The following is a 21,096-nucleotide window of genomic DNA, read 5'->3' as shown; positions in this document are numbered from 1 at the left end:
ATGTTAACATCAGAAGCCTCCTCCCTAAGTTTGTTTTATTCACTGCTTTAGCACACTCCGCCAACCCTGATGTCCTAGCCGTGTCTGAATCCAGGCTTAGGAAGGCCACCAAAAATTCAACTACAACTACAACTACAACATTTTCCACCAAGATAGAACTGCCAAAGGGGGTGGAGTTGCAATCTACTGCAGAGATAGCCTGCAGAGTTCTGTCTTACTATCCAGGTCTGTGCCCAAACAGTTCGAGCTTGAACTTTTAAAAATCCACCTTTCCAGAAAGAAGTCTCTCACTGTTGCCGCTTGTTATAGACCCTCCTCAGCCCCCAGCTGTTCCCTGGACACCATATGTGAATTAACTGCCTCCCATTTATCTTCAGAGTTTGTACTGTTAGGTGACCTAAAACTGGGATATGCTTAACACCCCGGCCGTCCTACATTCTCCGCTAGATGCCCTCAATCTCAGACAAATGATCAAGGAACCTACCAGGTACAACCCTAAATCTGTAAACATGGGCACCCTTTTAGATATCATCCTGACTAACCTGCTCTCTAAATACACCTCTGCTGTCTTCAAAAAGGATCTCAGCGATCACTGCATCATTGCCTGCGTCCGTAATGGGTCCATGGTCAAACAACCACCCCTCCTCACTGTCAACACTTCTCCCTCCTCACTAAAACACTTCAGCAAACAGGCCTTTCTAATCGACCTGGCCCAGGTATCCTGGAAGGATATTGACCTCATCCCGTCAGTAGAGGATGCCTGGTTGCTCTTTAAAAGTTATTTCCTCACCATCTTAAATAAGCATGCCCTGTTCAAAAAATGTAGAACTAAGAACAGATATAGCCCTTGGTTCACGCCAGACTTGACTGCCCTTGACCAGCACAAAAACATCCTGTGGCGTTCTGCATTAGCATCGAATAGCCCCCGCGATATGCAACTTTTCAGGGAAGTCAGGAACCAATATACACAATCAGTTTGGAAAGCTAAGGCTAGCTTTTTCAAACAGAAATTTGCATCCTGTAGCACTAATTCCCAAAAGTTTTGGGACACTGTAAAGTCCATGGAGAATAAGAGCACCTCCTCCCAGCTGCCCACTGCACTGAGGCTAGGAAACACTGTCACCACCGATAAATCTACGATAATTTCAATAAGCATTTTTCTACAGCTGGCCATGCTTTCCACCTGGCTACCCCTACCCCGGCCAACAGCTCTGCACCCCCTGCAGCAACTTGCCCCCCCCCCACTTAGATTATGTGGACAACTACAAATACCTAGGTGTCTGGTTAGACTAAACTCTCCTTACAGACTCACATTAAGCATCTCTAATCCAAAATTAAATCTAGAATCGGCTTCTTATTTCGCAACAAAGCCTCCTTCACTCATGCTGCCAAACATACCCTCGTAAAACTGACTATCCTACCGATCCTTGACTTCGGCGATGTCATTTACAAAATAGCCTCCAACACGCTACTCAGCAAACTGGATGTAGTCTATCACAGTGCCATCCATGTTGTCACCAAAGCCCCATATACTACCCACCACTGCGACCTGTATGCGCTCGTTGGCTGGCCGTCGCTTCATATTCGTCGCCAAACCCACTGGCTCCAGGTCATCTATAAGTCTTTGCTAGGTAAAGCCCCGCCTTATCTCAGCTCTCRAGTCCCCGTAGCAGCACCCACCCGTAGCACGCGCTACAGCAGGTATATTTCACTGGTCATCCCCAAAGCCAACTCCTCTTTTGGCCGCCTTTCCTTCCAGTTCTCTGCTGCTAATGACTGGAACGAATTGCAAGATTCACTGAAGCTGGAGTCTTATATCTCCCTCACCAACTTTAAGAATCAGCTGTCAGAGCAGCTTACTGATCATTGCACCTGTACACAGCCCATCTGTAAATAGCCCACCCAACTACCTCATCCCCATATTGTTATTATTATTTTTTTGCTCCTTTGCACCCCAGTATCTCTACTTGCACATTCATCTTCTGCACATCTATCACTCCAGTGTTTAATTGCTAAATTGTAATTATTTCGCCACTATGGCCTATTTATTGCCTTACCTCCCTAATGTTACTACATTTGCACACACTGTATATAGATTTTTCTATTGTGTTATTGACTGTACGTTTGTTTATCCCATGTGTAACTCTGTGGTGTTTGTGTCGCACTGCTTTGCTTTATCTTGGCCAGGTCGCAGTTGTAAATGAGAACTTGTTCTCAACTGGCCTACCTGGTTAAATAAAGGTGAAATATTATTATTTCTCTCAAACACACTATAGTATGTTGACAACCAGTGTTGTGTCCCCGTGTTTAGCGTGTTGCCATAACCACTGCTATGGTACGGTCTCCTCACCTTGTTCTTGGAAGGATTGTGTTGGTCACATCGTCATGGTGTGAGCAGCAGGCCTCGACGATGACAGTTCTGCATCATAGCACACATTACTCTGTTAAGTCATCGTCAACTCCTATTCACCCATATGTTATGTCAAGACCATGTGACAATTTCCTGGTCAAATCAGGTTTTCAAAAACACTCATGGTCCTAGTTATGCAATATATCTTCTGTGTTGATGTTAGATGGAAGAGACAACAGAAGACTCCATGCCTCCTGGGCCTCTGAGACTCATCTGAAGAGTGAGACACTGAGATGGTACCTTTAACAGATGCTAGTGGTGACCAAGCACAAGCCTTTCCCCTCCAGGGAAAATGCTGAATACATTTTCTTTGTGTATTTCTCTCGGTCCTGGGCCTAGAAGGAGCTGGGGCAATTCTTTGGGAACACAATGCTACCCTCTTTCTCATGCCAGATCTCCTCACTGTCTCCCCAAAGAGAAACTCAAGTTCTTAATCTTCTCACCCTCTTCTCCTGCAACAGGTTGGTCAAATTAAGATCCTACATCTGTAGCATACTTTATGCATATTTATTCAATCACTAGCAAGACTGAGTGTGCTCAATTCCTCATCTGCAATGTACAGTCAGTCTGACCCAGCTAAAGCCTCAGGTCACTTGGAAGGTCAGTTAAGATGAATTAGCCATGTCCTAGTCATTCCTGTCTGTCCTCTGTAGTGGAATGTTGCACCCAGTCAGTCCCTCCTGGTTGGGGATGCTGTGTGAGTGTTCTGGAACGCTGTGTCTGGAATCTCCAGTGAAAACAATGTAGGAACAGAACACAAGCTGTTTCTCGTTAACATTCTGAGTGCAGAGAGAGCACAACACAGGACAGCTCCGAGTCGGAACGGTGAAATACTGGAAGCTGCTCTGCATTCCCAGCGTACCTCCGCTGTGTGCATTATTTTAGCCCAGAAATTCTCCTATTGCCTTTGGCTTGTGTCAATGTTGTCGAAGGGTAATGAGTTTCAATGGACTGGTCTTTTTCATCCAGCGTAATATTTTCTAGGTCATCTTTGTTTATGTTGAGTGTTATTGTTCGTTGTGCTACTTGTGCTAGATTTATTGAAATATGCTGATGTTGCATAACCCCGTGGCAACAGTTAGCAAAATGGCACCTCATGCTTTGCTCTTAACATACTTCACTGTGTGTAGCAGTAGGTCTCGTTTGACCTTGTTCTGTCACCCGTTCACATCACCTGATTTAAACATATAACCCCACACGAGCACCACCACTTTCCAACTCATCAGCTCTGAAACACAAAGCATTCTGCAAGATGATTACATTTCCTCCTCTCCTCCTGCTGTCATCCACGTACTACACTTGAATGGTTCTACGTCAGAACATTAGATAACAGTTGATACCTTCGGACAGATCATTGCTTTGGAAAAGTAGTCGGATCCCCTGTCTCGCTAACGAGTCAACTCTGTGTCATTCTCAAAGTGATATATAGTTTGCATGGGGAAAACATAGCTATGAATAATCTGCTGCACCTTGTGTATGTGTGCATATCTTTCTCGTTCTGCAGTCAGAATGTGTTGGATTCTGTGGCGTTTCTAGAGGTTGTATCAGTCGTATTCATTCCTTTTCCCTGCTCTTAAAGTAATATGTTACATCACACTACGGTAGAGAATATCTAATGCATTCTACCTGGATGTCTCAGTATTGCAGGGACGTTGCTTTGAAATATGGTAACAGTCAGTCAATGTGAAACTCAATATGCCCCAGGCTACTGCCAGCCTTCACTATCACTGGAGGAGAAAATCAAATCAATCAATCAAATCTATTTTATAAACCCCTTTTTACATCAGCAGTTGTCACAAAGTGCTTATATTAAATACCCAGCCTAAAACCCCAAAGAGCAAGGAATGCACAGTGGCTGGGAAAAACTCCCTAGAAAGGCAAGAACCTAGGAAGAAACCTAGAGAGGAACCAAAATGTGTGATGTTGAACTACAGTAATTATTGAAATTTAACTACAGTAATGCTTCTGCAAGATCATTTGTAATTTCCTCAATGTATTTTGTATTGCCTTGGACCTAGCTACGCCCCTGGAAGCAGCTCCAGACAAGTAATGGACCTAACTAACAAGAAGTACCATCACTTACTCACTCCCATCCTGTCCTTCCTGGTCATCCTCTCTAACAACAGCTGTATGCCTGCACATCCTCCCTGCCCCTCCAGTCTAACACCCTCTTTGCTAATCACTTTTCTGACATTATTTGTCTTCGAGCCTCCGCAGTGTTTGATACGTTTGTTATGGACACACTCTCACTAACCATTAGGGTGATACGTGTCCTGAAAGGCTTCAGTACCTATCCCCACACACACCCCACACACACACTCATGACCCATCTGCGTGATGTCAGAGAGGTTATACTTTCCTTATCACAACTATCTTTGTACACACGCAGCACGCACACCACACACACACAACACACACCACACCACACACACACAACACACACACACACACACACACACACACACACACACACACACACACACACACACACACACACACACACACACACACACAACACACACACACACTAAACACCCCCAAACATACCCTGTTTCCAGATGACATCAGGGCCTCAGCCTCTCTAACTAACTACCTCAGATTCTCAGATTCTGATAAAAATGATAATTCTGAAGCTATTTTTATCAATCTCTCCTCCTGAGCAACGTGCGTTATTCCACCAGTAATGTGCCTGAGCCATTTGCTTAACTAGGAGGAATGTGCCCACCAGCTCTTTGGTAATGCATTGATCGGTCGGCAGGCGGGAGAGAAAGAGTATTTTTAGAACGCTACAGTATGTTCCCTCCATTCCAGCTCCAACGAAACCCCCCCTCTCTTTTCTTCCACTCCTCACCTCGCTGTCCATATTTGCGAAAGAATGTGATCTATTCTCGAATTACACTCACAATGCCTTCTCTGCGGAACAGACTAAAGTAGAACAGGCCAGGTATTTTAATGCCATTAGGCCTATGTAAGCTAAAGCCCTAGTGATGGAACATAAACCTGACCCAGAGGGTGATGTTACTGATTGGTGGATCAGGTTTCATGTGTGACAGGTTCCATGCTAAGCCAGCTCAGATCCACACACTGCCCTGCTGGTGCTGCTTTCCATCCAACTGCTGAAACACTTTCCTCCTCTGTGTGGTGTGGGTCTGAGGCTCTAGAATCTTGGAGATGGATACATCACCTGAGTTGGAATATTGTTGTACAGAGAGGGAACCCAGTCTAATGTTCATGAGTTGGACGCAACACAGGGAGGGACATTATGTCTGCTTTAGCCTTAACTCTGGCTAGAAGTTGCTTCTAGGTACAGATCTAGGAGCAGTTTGCCTCGATCTTGAGCTTAGACCATTCGGGAGAGGAATGCAAACGTGACCTCTTATCAGTGTCTAGGGGGCAACGTCATCCTACTCCTCTGGCTTATTGAAAGGCAGAAGAACATGCTACCGAGGTGAAACGTTGAAGCAGCAACATTTGCTGCTGTATTCATTCCCACTACTCCGACAACGCAGAGGGAAACTGTTAAAGTGCTGATCCAAGGCACCTGCAGTGAGCCAGGTTCTCCTCCACCAGACCGCTCTATTTTACACCCCCTCACCTGTCGAAGGGGAGGAGTACAGAAAACTGAACTGAGCTGTCACCACTCATTTCCAGCCCCRCAATCAGGACAGACACATACCAGTCCCAGCTGTCAGCTCCCAGGACACTTACTAGGCATCGGGAGCCTGCTACACGCCACCGATCTCACACACACTGACAGGAAACAAACTCTGAGACACATTTACTAGTTTGGAAAGTGACTGCCTGTCTCTACAGACCAGCTCCACCAAGGAAGTCATATTTTCATCTGTCACCGGCTCTGACATAACGAGCTGCTAATGCGCTCTCTTTGTCAGGCGTGCTGATAGACGACTATTGTATCTGAGTGACTCAAAGTGTTGTGAATAGATGTTTTGATGGGAGTGAGATGTGGCATCTTGGAACTATTCTGTCAGACTAGTTTTAACAGATGTCTTTTAAACAATGTTATGTGGTCACATTGTTTATTTGATGGAGCACAGCCGAATCTAAAAATCTTCCTTGGCTCGGAATGTATTAACTGACTAACAAAAGATCCATTGAATGATTGTACTGTACATGGACACGCTCTCTGTAACTTCCCATGCAGTCTCACTATTGCTGATCCTTCTAATGTGGATATAGTGGCTGTCTTTAGACAAGAGAGAGATAAATGAAATCCCTGTTCAAGTTTTTATTTTTTTTACACATGCACTGCTAATCAATTCACAGCAAATATTTCTTCAGATGGACAGTTAAGCAGCAGATGATCTCTTTAAAAGTGTTCATCTTCACACTCATTACTGGCTAAATGAGGTGGCTCGTTTAGAGTCTGCTAGAACAGCATCTCCCCTCACCACCATGTGGGAGGGAGGGGAAATACTGTAGGCCATATGCTCTGCTCTGTCTTTAATGCTGTGTTTAAGACCTGCTTGTTATTGTGAACAAACGTCTCATTTGGGGAAAGTACCAGTCGTGTGAGTTAACTGAGGTGGGAGATTTGCTTTTCGGTTGAGTGTCTTAATTCARAGAATTTAGTGTTTGACACAATCATCCCTATTGCACACTTGTTCTGTGTATAACCTGGTCTGGCTATAACCTATGAATTCTATCCTGGGGTTATGAGGTATGGTCATAGAGGACAGACATAGCTACAGTAACAGATATGTTGTGTTAGCGATCAGGCTGTAGAGCCCAGAGGTTGTGGGAGATTTTCCCAGAACTGAGTGTGGCCCCCTGGTCTGAGGAAACGACTTTCCTCTTTATTTCCCCTCTTTCCTCGACCCTGCATCCCTCTCTCCCCCAACTCTGACTTCCGCTGTATCCATAGCACTACACTTCTCCCCTCTCTCTTTCTACTCTCTCCCTTTCTACTCTCTCTCCTTTCTCTATGGAGCCCAGGGCAGGTCTGGGAGATGATGCTCAGATAAGACACCTTTCATTAGCTCTACCCCGCAGCAGGAAATGAATGCTAAGTGAGTGGATAGATTCCAAACACACACACATGTTTTTCCTCGCTCTCTCGCTCCCTCTCGCTTTTCTCTCTCGCTCCTTCTCTCCTCTGGCCAGGCTTAATGAATCGGCAACAGAAAACATAATCTAGACTGCACCCAATAAAACAACACAGAGACATGCAGCATCCCCTGTGCATGATTAACAGGTTGTTACCTGGATTCTGTGGGGACTGGTGGAAGCTGTGATAAATATAGAGCCTCACCCCAGACACTGCTGACTGTCTCTTTCTCCCTCAGGGCTTACTGTATGTCTATCTGAATTATTCATGCTTCGGCATTTACCACCTGAAACCATATTATGCACAATTTCATGTGGTTTGTTTTTGTCTCTCTATATTGTCTTGGTTCAGGAGATGTTTGAGGCTTTGTTCCTGTCCTACGATGAGCGGGTGACGTTCCAGCTGTTCAAGAGCTTCCGGCGTGTCCGTATCAACTTCAGCAACCCCAAAGCAGCCGCAAGCGCCAGGATAGAGCTGCACGAAACACCCTTCAGGGGCAAGAAGCTCAAACTCTACTTCGCCCAGGTCAGTATTTATACAGTACAACAGGCAGGACGGACTTTGATTTACCCTTATGATAGTTTTGTTGCCTATTGCTGGAAGCAAAGGACACCTTAAGACACTAGCTTTAGTTATGGTGTATAGTTCAGGGAAAAAACTGTGTTTATGGAAAAGGTTTTGTGACCGTTGCAGTGTGACTAACTTTAAAAGCCTCTCCATTGTGTGTGTTTGTGTGTGTGTGTGTGTGTGTGTGTGTGCATGTGCTGTCCTCCTTGCAGCAGCGTGTGATTGCTCCACATTAGCCAATAGGCCTGTCTAATTCCTTTCCCAAAGGATATGAGGGTCACAAACACTCCGCTGAGGCAGAGAGAAAGAGAGATTAAGTCCATGAGTTATTCTCCTGTTAGAGAAGACCTATTATCTGCAGGACCAAATGTTCCGTTGTGTTGCCTGGAGGCTGGCGCACACTTCACAGCACTCTGGTGATCTACATGCACCCTTAACGCCGTTGGTAGAACGCAGATGTTGCCAGTTTTCAGGGGTACAGTATTTTCAACCTATCCTCCATTTCCCCTGAAAAACGGAAGTGGGGACTCCGCTCAGCCGTCTTTCTACACCTGCGCTACATTAGGTTCATCTGCGTGTGATCTGCACTAATTTAGGCCTATTAGCTATTAGTCAAGATGACAGGCCTGGTGGCGATGATGAGGGTCTGTACCTCACTAGACTAAGTTTTTGTTCAAGCCTATTACTAAGAGACATCGGATTCAAACGCATTCTCTCTCTCTCTCTCTCTCTCGCTCTCTCAGGTCCAGAACCCAGTATCAGACGGTGATAACCTGCACCTGGCTCCTCCTCAGCCCTCTAAACAGTTCCTCATCTCCCCTCCCGGCTCACCGCCCATTGGCTGGCAGCAGATAGACGAGGCCACGACCGTCATCAACTACGACCTGCTCTATGCGGTGGCCAAGCTGGGCCCCGGTGAGTTATACCACTATATAGTGCATACTGTTTCTTACAGAGCGACCGCTCGCTGTCAGTTTTAAATTGTCAGTCTCATTCCTTCTCTCACAACTTTCAATTACTCTCCATGTTTCCTTTTCTCAATCATTTCTGTCTCCCATTCTCTGTCTGATCTTTCTAGTGTCCCATTCTCTGTCTGGTCTTTCTATTGTCCCATTCTCTGTCTGGTCTTTCTATTGTCCCATTCTCTTCTGATCTTTCTAGTGGTCCCATTCTCTGTCTGATCTTTCTAGTGTCCCATTCTCTGTCTGAGCTTTCTAGTGTCCCATTCTCTGTCTGATCTTTCTAGTGTCCCATTCTCTGTCTGATCTTTCCAGTGTCCCATTCTCTGTCTGATCTTTCTAGTGTCCCATTCTCTGTCTGTCTTTCTATTCTCCCATTTCTCTGTCTGGTCTTTCTATTGTCCATTCTCTGTCTGATCTTTCTAGTGTCCCATTCTCTGTCTGATCTTTCTAGTGTCCCATTCTCTGTCTGATCTTTCTAGTGTCCCATTCTCTTGCTTGATAGCTATTTGTCATTCTCCCTCTCGTTCCCTCTCTCATATCTCTGTCTGTAAATGTATCCACTCTGTAAATATATCCACTCTTTAAATATATCCAGTTCTCCGTGTGCGTCAGGTAATTGGACATCCTAGATCACCTACCCTCGGTTAAGCAGGGGATCAGGTCAAATCATTGTTGTTTAAAGTGGCAATCTGAAGTTCAAACAATAACAAATCGCCTCTCCACCACTGATATGGTGAACAGCTGAGGGATGTGGCTGGAGAAATGTAACTACTCTCAAACTCATGCACAGAGCTATGGATACAAGGACTGACCATCCAGGATATCAAAATTATAGTTTTAACCATGCATTTGTATTTATTTGTATTTATTATGGATCCCCATTAGCTGCTACCCTTCGTGGGGTCCAGCAAAATGAAGGCAGTTAGACATTTTGTAAAACATTACAATACATTCACAACAGATTTCACAACATATTAAGTGTGTGCCCTCAGGCCCTACTCTACTACCACATATCTACAGTACAAAATCCATGTGTAGATGTGTGTATACTGCGTATGTTATCGTGCATTTGTATGCATGTGTTTGTGCCTATGTTTGTGCTGCTTCACAGTCCCCGCTGGTCCATAAGGTGTATTTGTATCTGTTTTTTTTATCGAATTTTAATGCTTGCATGAGTTACTTTTATTTATTTATTTTATTTCATATTTATTTAAACAGGGAGTCACATTGAGGTTAAAAATCTCTTTGACAAGAGAGCCCTCTACACATTACAATAAAAACAGAATAAAACATACACGTGTATAAAACAATATAAACGCAACAGCTTCACAGATCTTCATTGTAAAGGGTTTAAACACTGTTTCCCATGCTTGTTCAATGAACCATAAACAATTAATGAACATGCACCTGTGGAATGGTCGTTAAGACACTAACAGCTTACAGACGGTAGGCAATTAAGGTCACAGTTATGAAAACTTAGGACACTAAAGAGGCCTTTCTACTGACTCTGAGAAACACCAAAAGAAAGATTCCCAGGGTCCCTGCTTATCTGAGTGAACGTGCCTTAGGCATGCTGCAAGGAGGCATGAGGACTGCAGATGTGGCCAGGGCAATAAATTGCAATGGCCGTACTGTGAGATGCCTAAGACAGCGCTACAGGGAGACAGGACAGACAGCTGATCATCCTCATAGTGGCAGACCACATGTAACAACACCTGCACAGGATCGGTACATCCGAACATCACACCTGCGGGACAGATACAGGATGGCAACAACAACTGCCCGAGTTACACCAGGAACGCAAAATCCCTCCATCAGTGCTGAGACTGGCCGCAATAGGCTGAGAGAGGCTGGACTGAGGACTTGTAGGCCTGTTGTAAGGCAGGTCCTCACCAGACATCACCGGCAACAACGTCGCCTATGGGCACAAACCCACCGTCGCTGGACCAGACAGGACTGGCAAAAAGTGCTCTTCACTGTCTAGTCGCAGTTTTGTCTCACCAGGGGTGATGGTCAGATTCGCGTTTATCGTCAAAGGAATGACCTCGATTTGGAGGTGGAGGGTCCGTCATGGTCTGGGGCGGTGTGTCACAGCATCATCGGACTGAGCTTTTTGTCATTGCAGGCAATCTCAACGCTGTGTGTTACAGGGAAGACACCCTCCTCCCTCATGTGGTACCCTTCCTGCAGGCTCATCCTGACATGACCCTCCAGCATGACAATGCCACCAGCTATACTGCCCGTTCTGTGCGTGATTTCCTGCAAAACAGGAATGTCAGTGTTCTGCCATGGCCAGCGAAGAGCCCGGATCTCAATCTCATTGAGCACGTCTGGGACCTGTTGGATCGGAGGGTYAGGGCTAGGGCCATTCCCCCCAGACATGTCCGGGAACTTGCAGGTGCCTTGGTGGAAGAGTGGGGTAACTTCTCACAGCAGTTTGTCTGTTGTTGAATCTTGTTATGTTCATACAAATATTTACACGTGTTAAGTTTGCTGAAAATAAAATGCAGTTGAGAGCGAGAGGACGTTTCTTTTTTTGCTGAGTTTAATTCAGCACAATAAACAAAAAGAAACATTTAATAAAAGCAATCACATTTAACTACATAGAGGTCCTCAATCAATAATGTAAACTGCCTGAGTGCACCAGCACATCTCGCTGCAGTGAACTCTGGAGATTGTTCCACAAATTAGGGGGGGGACTAAACGCAGATTTTCCCAAATCTGTGGAGACTGGAGGTAACTCTAGTGTTATCCAGTCCTGTGAACGGCTTTGGTAACTTATGATTCTTATCTTAATTAATGATGTTACATATAACACATAACAATCTTTGTCCCCATGTGTAGTTGCAAACTGTAGTCTGGCTTTTTTATGGCGGTTTTTGAGCAGTGGCTTCTTCCTTGCTGAGTGGCCTTTCAGGTTATGTCGATATAGGACTCGTTTTACTGTGGATATAGATACTTTTGTACCTGTTTCCTCCAGCATCTTCACAAGGTTCTGTTGTTCTGGGATTGATTTGCACATTTCACACCAAATTATGTTAATCTCTAGGAGACAGAACGCGTCTCCTTCCTGAGCGGTATGACGGCTGCGTGGTCCCATGGTGTTTATACTTGCGTACTATTGTTTTGTACAGATGAATGTGGTACCGTCAGGGGTTTGGAAATTGCTCCCAAGAATGAAACAGACTTGTGGAGGTCTACATTTGTTTCTGAGGTCTTGGCTGACTTCTTTTGATTTTCCCATGATGTCAAGCAAAGAGGCACGGAGTTTGAAGGTCGGCCTTGAAATACATCCACAGGTACACCTCCAGTTGACTCAAATTATGTCAAGTAGCCTATCAGAAGCTTTAAAAGCCATGACTTAATTTTCTGGAATTTTTCAAGCTGTTTAAAGGCACTTAGTGTATGTACATTTCTGGAATTGTGATAGTGACATAATCTGTCTGTAAACAATTGTTGGAAAAATTACTTGTGTCATGCACAAAGTAGATGTCCTAACCGACTTGCCAAAACTATAGTTTGTTAACAAGAAATTTGTGGAGTGGTTGAAAAACAAGTTTTAATGACTCCATCCTAAGTGTATGTAAACTTCCGACTTCATCTGTAAATAACAGAGAATGCAGCTCTCTTCTTACAGACAGAGAGGTCCATCCCACATTTTTATACAGGCTATAATGATGAGTTCTAAAATTGTCCCCTGTGATAAAACGTATTGCTGAATGGTAGACTGCGTCCAAGGGTTTTAAAACAGAGGTTGCCGCATGCATGTAAACAATATCACCAAAATTCAAAACAGGGAGAAGCATTGTTTGAACAATATTTCTCCTATTTTTAATACTAAGTTGTGATCTATATTTCGATATAAAAAAAACAATCTTGGATCAGATTTTCTATATGCGTTATGAAGGATAACTTGTCATCAATCCAGACACCCAGGTACTTCTATTGAGAAACAAGCTCAATTTGTGCTCCATTTATAGCTGAAATATGCAGGTCGTCAGGGTCAATATTTCATGACCTAGAGAACAGCAATGGCTAGGTTTTACTTGTATTTAACACTCATTTAAGATCTGTAAGTGATTTCTGAATTGAATCAAAGTCATGCTGAAGTTCACGAATGGCCTGCTGCACTGAGGTGGCACAAAATTGTGTCATCTGCATAGAGATGAATGTTACAAGTATTAACAGTGTTTCGTATGTCATTAATATACAAAGTGAACAATAATGGACCCAAAATTGAACCCGGAGGGACACCTTTTTGAATCTCAAGAAATTCTGAAACCGTCATTGTAAATAAGAATTTGTTCTTAACTGACATGCCTTGTTAAATAAAGGTAAAAACATGCAATTTCTTTTGCCTCATCCTTTCAACCATGCAGTTTTTAAATTCCTCATCAATCCACAGGGATTTAACAGTTTTTAGTCATTTTCTTAATGGGTGCATGCTTATTAGTAACTGGGATAAGCAATTTCATAAATGTGTCAAGTGCAGCATCTGGTTGCTCCTCATTACACACCACGGACCAACAAATATTCTTTACATCAACAACATTGGAATTGCTACAAAGCTTTGTATGACCTCTTATGCACTATATTAGGCCCAGCCTTTGGAACTTTGATTTTCCTAGATATGGCTACTATATTGTGATCACTACATACGATGGATTTGGTTACTATTTTCAAACACATTTCTGCAGTATTAGTAAAGATGTGATCAATACATGTTGATGATTTCATTCCTGTGTTGTTTGTAACTACCCTGGTAGGTTGATTGATAACCTGAACCTGTTTGCAGGCACTAGTTACAGTTTAAAGCTTTCTTTTGAGTGGGCAGACTTATGAAAGCCGGTCAATATTTAAATCACCCATAAAATATACCTCTCAATTGATATCACATACATTGACAAGCATTTCACACGTTATCCAGATACTGACTGTTAACACTTGGTGGTCTATAGCCGCTTCCCACCAGAATGGGATTTAGGTGAGGCAGATGAACCTGTAGCCATATTACTTCAACAGTATTTAACATGAGATCCTCTCTAATCTCTACAGGAATGTGGTTTTGAATATAAACAGCCACACCTCCACCATTGGCATTTCTGTCTTCTGTAGATGTTCTAACCATGTATTGCTACCACTGTATCATCAAAGGTATTATCTAAGTGAGTTTCAGAGATAGTCAGAATATGAATGTCATCTGTTACTAGTGTGACGGCCCCTCCCTGCTCTGTCCACTGGGTTTTGCTGTGCTTACTTCCTGCAGGAGATTGGTGGGTGGAGCTGGGAGGGTCGTCAGTGCTGATGGGGCTCAGCTGTGGCATAAAGCCACTGTTTCCCCATTCAGCAAGAGATTCCTCTCTCCATGCCTTCCTTTGGTTGTTTCGTTGTGGCTTTGTGCAGTTGAACCCTAATTTATGCTTCATGCCTCATCTGAAAAAAAGTGTTTACTTTATTTATGGAATAAATTCACTTCATTCAGTGTGTGGTTTTCCATTGTTTGTTTCAATCTTGAGCCAGGTTGTAACACTAGCAAATGATTGATTTCATGAACCTTGTTTCTTAAACTACATACATGCGCTACTTTTAACACTTTTCTGGGATTCTTAATTGTTTTTCTTGCATTACTGGGAAGCTTAGCAGAGGTAGACATGCTTGGGTTATTTATGTTAGTGCTGGGTGAGCTGCACACAGTGTACTTCCTGCTAGTGCACCCCACCTCTGTGCTAACAGTATAACTCCGGTTCATAGGCATATGAGTTTTGCATACAATAGCTGTAGGATCAGCAGAGGCATTCAGGGCAGTAAGAGGGACAAAAATTAGGTTACTTACATTGTCTTCCAAGGCCCGTAGAATAATGTACATTTGCTGAAGCATTATGACAACTCAGCGACACAATTTGTAGGGCTTAAATGAGCTGGGCTTGGGTCATTGATAAGTTATTGTTTCAACGCAGCCTTAAATTGCTGTGAAAGGATCCAGGAGTCCAAATGATGTGGGTGGATCCCATCCTCCTTATAATACAAGCTTTGTTTCCAGAAGGTATCAAAATTGTCAATAAATGTTACACAATAGTCTCGTAGCCAGTAATGGAGGGCTAAAAGTCTGCTGGACCGTTCAATGCCACGATTTAGAGGGCAGAGGGACACATGTTTTGAGGCAATACAGTGTTTGTTTATGTTTACATTGTTTAAAAACATGAGTAACATGAGTAACAAGCTGATGGGGTATGACAGTTGAACTAAGTTTTGAGGTATTTATTTATAAGTTATTTTCTTCAATAATCAATTGGTATATTTCATTAATTGAAAAGTCTTAAAATGGATGTAGCAACTGCAGGTTGCCTCTTTAAAGGGTTGATGGTCTCAAGTCACACCGGTCAGAACCTGTACCTTTTTAAACCTCTTAGTATTCATAGAATAAGTCCTCTGGCATCAATCACTGTCTGTTTTATAATCATCCCTAATTCAACCCTCTGTGTACAGAACAAGGGCATAGAGACACAACAACAAAGACTGAGAGTGAAGGAGAATTTATATGAGCTGGACCCCAGTTGACCTTCAGATGCCGTATAGAGACATCAATAAGTTTTACTGCCATGCAATGTAAAGCCCTTTGAGTCCTTAAAAAGACTTTATGATCATAACAAGAGTATTAACTCCTGTATCTTTCCACTTCAGAGTATAGGGAAGGTTGTGTTCTGGCGTTTATGACCGTGTCATGTCCAGTTAGTGTTTGTAGTGTACCACACATGTTGACCGACCGAGTAGATGACCGCTCAGGATGTAACCGTCCATTTCACAAGAGTCAGTCAGGTCAACCTCTCTACAACCCCAGCTGTTGGTCTAATTAAGTACTGTTCCCATGGGGAATGTGTTCCACAAGATTTATTTCAGGCAACAAGCTATTTACATATGTATTTAAACTGAGGAAGGACATTCCGCACAAGGTTGTGTGTGACATTATAGTAAAAGAGGGGAGAGTTAATCTAAAATAACTATGTATTTAGATCCATGGACATGTTTAGCTCTGTCTGTCAGACTATGCAATATTGCCCAGGAGGCTTCCTATGACATGTATTGATTTAAAAAGCATTTCACACACAGTAAAATATGAGGTTGAGATGGATCAACTTGTCTGTCTGTAATACAGTATCTCTCACCAGTTTAAGACACGAGGCATCCCTTTTGATTTAAAGAACAGCACTCCAGTCAGAATGTATCCTATCCGCCATCACTCCTCTGCTCCAGTCTGCCTCTGTTTTTCATGCCATCAGAGGGGCTGTGCTAGTGTGCTAAATGTAATATGCCACCGACTTGAAAGAGCTGCATGCCAAAGCAGTGCCACTCTCTCCACAAAGGTTCTGCTGCGCGTCGCCATGTCAACCATAAATAATGCATGAGGCTGAGAGACATCGACGACCTGTGCCTACTGAACCCGATACACCACGGGCTTATTCATCTCTGCTATGAGAGGAATATCAACAGTCCTCTCATTAAAGGAAAACTTCACCGCCAGACACTATTTGGTGTGTTTTTCCAGTCTCCCTACATAATTCTGATTGATGAGAGGGTGTTTCAGACATAATTATGCACTATAGCTGGATTATTATTATTTTTCGTGCTAGGAGATGTCTAATCTAAAAAATAAATGGTGTCACGTTTTGTAGCAATAATTGTGGCCTTTGTGTTTCGCCGATTGCATGATCACGATAGCAGCGATTAGATATGGTTGTCCTTGCTCAATAGAGCCTTTGGACTGCCAGGACATTGCAGGATATCTAAATTGACTCATTTTCCCTGGCTTTGTAAAGACTACAGCCTGACGGGAGGTCTACTTTCTTGTTTCCACTTTCGAAATCAGGCTTTTCAAAACACGGGCGGTACAAGTTTACAGCTTCACTAGAGACATGTTACCGTGCACTATCTATCGGAGATTGCTAATGAATTAGCTACATTGGCTGTTTCTGATGATTCCTCTTTCCAAGAAGAACTGGACATTGATTTTTTTTAAATGTTCTTTTACATAGGAACATACAGCCCTATTTATTTGAGCCGGAATACACTGAAGAGGAGTTGAGACCGAGAAAAATAATTGCGAGACAAGCAAGCAGTGGCGGTAGCCTAGACCAGCTGGACCAGGACTCAGGAGGGCAAATGACAAAGAAGTAAGTTGTTTTGCTGTCGGTAGCTAGCTAGTATTATAAACTGGGTGGTTCGAGCCCTGAATGCTGATCGGCTGATCGACCCGTATACCACGGGTATGTCAAAACAGTTCTTTTTACTGCTATAATTACGTTGGTAAACAGTTTATAATAGCAATAAGGCACCTCAAGGGTTTGTGATATATGGCCAATATACCACGGCTAAGGGCTGTATCCAGGCACTCCTCGTTGTGTCTTGCTTAGGAACAGCCCTTAGCCGTGGTATATAGGCCATATACCACACCTCCTCGGGCCTTATTGCTTAAATATAACCTCTCTTTTTACACAAAGCAGTGTTGTACAGTACAATTTGGTGATTAAGTCGGCCTTAACAGGACTTGTAAGTACCATTACAAGACAAGTTTAGCCAGCTAGCTGCTTTTGCTATACCTAAAATGTACTGTAGTCTAATGTTATAGCTATTTACCTAACTAGCCTAGCTAGCCTCAGTGCCTCTCATTAGGAGCAAAACTGGATAAATGTTTGGATGATTATGGTGGAGAGTAAAGGAATGACTTTGGCTTTATTACTCATATTCGTCTTGGAGTAACTATACCTGTGTGTTATAGCTAGCTAGCTAACATGTGTCTGTGAGATGTCTCATATTCTACACCATGCTGCTACAGTAGGAACAGACAGTACACAGCGATTGCCCATGAATGTCTAATAGTGTTTTCGTCTTTCTCTCGCAGACAATACCGCTTGGATACAAAGAAGTTGATGACTCTCAAGAGGAGATGCGAAAGGTCCTATAACAACAATTGCCCCCTTGTATCAAAGTGACTCTGAACACCTCACTGCAGCACCCCAACATACCCTATGCAAGTATTCCCTTTGTAGAACTGTGGTATGTATTATAAGCATTCGTAGTATATTTATCTTCTACTGTATATACAGTTGAAGTCGGAAGTTTACATACACTTAGGTTGGAGTCATTAAAATTGGTTTTTCAACCACTCCACAAATTTCTTGTTAACAAACTATAGTTTTGGCAAGTCGGTTAGGACATCTACTTTGTGCATGACACAAGTAATTTTTTCCAACAATTCTTTACAGACAGATTATTTCACTTATAATTCACTGTATCACAATTCCAGTGGGTCAGAAGTTTACATACACTAAGTTAACTGTGCCTTTAAACAGCTTGGAAAATTCCAGAAAATGATGTCGTGACTTTAGAAGCTTCTGATAGGCTAATTGACATAATTTGAGTCAATTGGAGGTGTACCTGTGGATGTATTACCTTCAGACTAGGTGCCTCTTTGCTTGACGTCATGGGAAAATGAAAAGAAATCAGCCAAGACCTCAGAAAAACCATTGTAGACCTCCACAAGTCTGGTTCATCCTTGGGAGCAATTTCCAAACGCCTGAAGGTACCACGTTCATCTGTACAAACAATAGTACGTAAGTATAAACACCATAGGACCACGCAGCCGTCACACTGCTCAGGAAGGAGACACGTTCTGTCTCCTAGAGATGAACGTACTTTGGTGCGAAAAGTGCAGATCAATCCCAGAACAACAGCAAAGGACCTAGTGAAGATGCTGGAGGAAACAGGTACAAAAGTATCTATATTCACGGTAAAACGAGTCCTATATCGACATAACCTGAAAGGCCGCTCAGCAAGGAAGAAGCCACTGCTGCAAATCCGCCATAAAAAAGCCAGACTATGGTTTGCAACTGCACATGGGGACAAAGATCGTACTTTTTGGAGAAATGTCCTCTGGTCTGATGAAACAAAAATACAACTGTTTGGCCATAATGACCATCATTATGTTTGGAGGAAAAAGGGGATGCTTGCAAGCCGCAGAACACCATCCCAACTGTGAAGCACGGGGGTGGCAGCATCATGTTGTGGGGGAGCTTTGCTGCAGGAGGGACTGGTGCACTTCACAAAATAGATGGAATCATGAGGTAGGAAAATGATGTGGATATATTGAAGCAACATCTCAAGACATCAGTCAGGAAGTTAAAGCTTGGTCGCAAATGGGTCTTCCAAATGGACAATGACCCCAAGCATACTTCCAAAGTTGTGGCAAAATGGCTTAAGGACAACAACGTCAAGGTATTGGAGTGGCCATCACAAAGCCCTGACCTCAAGCCTATAGAAAATGTGTGGACAGAACTGAAAAGGCGTGTGTGAGCAAGGAGGCCTACAAACCTGACTCAGTTGCACCAGCTCTGTCAGGAGGAATGGGCCAAAATTCACCCACTTATTGTGGGAAGCTTGTGGAAGGCATGGTGAAAATCTGAGTTTAACTGTATTTGGCTACGGTGTATATAAACTTCTGACTTCAACTGTATGTCATACATTGACATAACAGTCCCTGCATACTGCTGTGTAAACTCACCTCGGTCTCCAGAGCAAATAAACTTTGTCTTGAATACAAGCCATGTTTACTTATTTGTTATATTGATAGACTAATCTACATGTTTACTTGCCAACAAATTAAAGTTTAAATTATACACCAACTCCCTGCATAATTTGTTTTAGCAGTAAGATTGAACCTAGATTATCCAAATATATTTCATGAATATCACAATGAATTGATCCAGAAGTTGAAGTCAGCACTTTATTGGTTTCTGATAATCTATATTATACAACGGGTAGTTCTAATTCTGAATGGTGATTGGTTAAAACTGCATTCCAGCCGGTGTCTATTTCACAAGTTACCACCAGCTAAATCTATAACGTTAAAATGCCTATCTGACTGCACAAGCCACTGTCTCATCAGCCCAGCCAGGCAATTTATAAACTTGATCTCCACTGTAAAAAGCATCTAGACATTATCTCACATATCTTTTAGACTAACATTTAGTTTTCAACAGCGGAGATTTGTATAAACCTTGCTGTTTGTCCCTCTGACATTTGCAACCTTGTTTCAATATTCAAATTTTATCTCCAGCTGTCCCATAGTAATGAACGTGTCGGGAGTCGGGACGAGACAGACAGGCAGGCAGCGTTTCTCAGACAGTCGAAATCATGAATCAGCTGGCATCATTTAATCTATATTATACTAGAACATGAGTCTAACTGAATATGGATGTGGTGTTAGTTGAATGTTCTTCAGCTGGTGAACCTCTGCTTGTGAAGGGTAATGGCAGCTGGTTTAGCAGGCTTTGGCGATGTTCTTCACCAGACACTGCTTCGACCTCTTGCAGAAGATTTGTATGTTCCGCAAGTGTCCTGGAAAGACATGAAGAGGATGTGTAAAACATCAATACTGATCATGAGGATGTGTAACCATACAATAAACCATGTTCATCTGTAAACAAAAAAAGGATACAGTAGACTGGTACAGTATGTGTTCTGTTAGAGTCAATAATGGGGCATTGAGATGGACTGTTAGCAAAGATGTGAAACGTTTGATGGGGGCTTGACATGTAGAAAGTCCAGTTGTGTATTGTTGTATATGAGTGCCTACAGTTGTGCTGTTGAGTAGACAAGCACTGCCAACAATACAGTAKATATGTTGGAAGAGTACACTAACAGCCCTCACCCCTGCCAAAGAACTGACTGCAAGGGTGTAAAAAGTTTGAGGAGAATAGTTTAGTGTATTGGTGATTTTGTTTTCTCAAGAGGGTATTGTGCTTTCATAAATACCTTTGGCTGTCCTGGCTTGTTTCAACGTCAGATGATGTTGAGTTTAGGCTTATTCCAGGCTGAAAGCTTTCATCCAATGGGTCTATAGGCTCTGTACTACTAACACTGGTGTCAAGGTCGTCATCAGTAGCAGGATTAGTCTGAAGGACACACAGTAGTCAGTGATTAGACAACATTTTACTACTTTGTCCCCATCAATACACACTCAAACAAGGTACAATATCCACCCTCCACGCTCATGTCAATAGATCATGCATGCTAACCTTCACACACACCATCCC

General features: G+C 43.0%; 1 protein-coding gene across 2 annotated transcripts in view; it reads left to right on the top strand.

Annotated features, from left to right (window-relative positions):
• The window catches only part of LOC111954102 (calcipressin-2-like), a 125,701-nt gene that overhangs the window by 64,178 nt on the left and 40,427 nt on the right, over positions 1–21,096 (top strand). For both annotated transcript variants that reach the window (XM_070435748.1, XM_070435749.1), the window contains 2 exons: positions 7,830–8,003; positions 8,789–8,960. In XM_070435748.1, the coding sequence (XP_070291849.1) occupies positions 7,830–8,003; positions 8,789–8,960 (346 nt within the window). The remainder of the gene's footprint in view (positions 1–7,829; positions 8,004–8,788; positions 8,961–21,096) is intronic.

Source organism: Salvelinus sp. IW2-2015, linkage group LG28, assembly GCF_002910315.2.
Source record: "Salvelinus sp. IW2-2015 linkage group LG28, ASM291031v2, whole genome shotgun sequence".
Classification (NCBI taxonomy): Eukaryota; Metazoa; Chordata; class Actinopteri; order Salmoniformes; family Salmonidae; genus Salvelinus; species Salvelinus sp. IW2-2015.
Note: the sequence above shows the minus strand (reverse complement) of the source record. Positions and strands in the feature narration are given on the sequence as shown.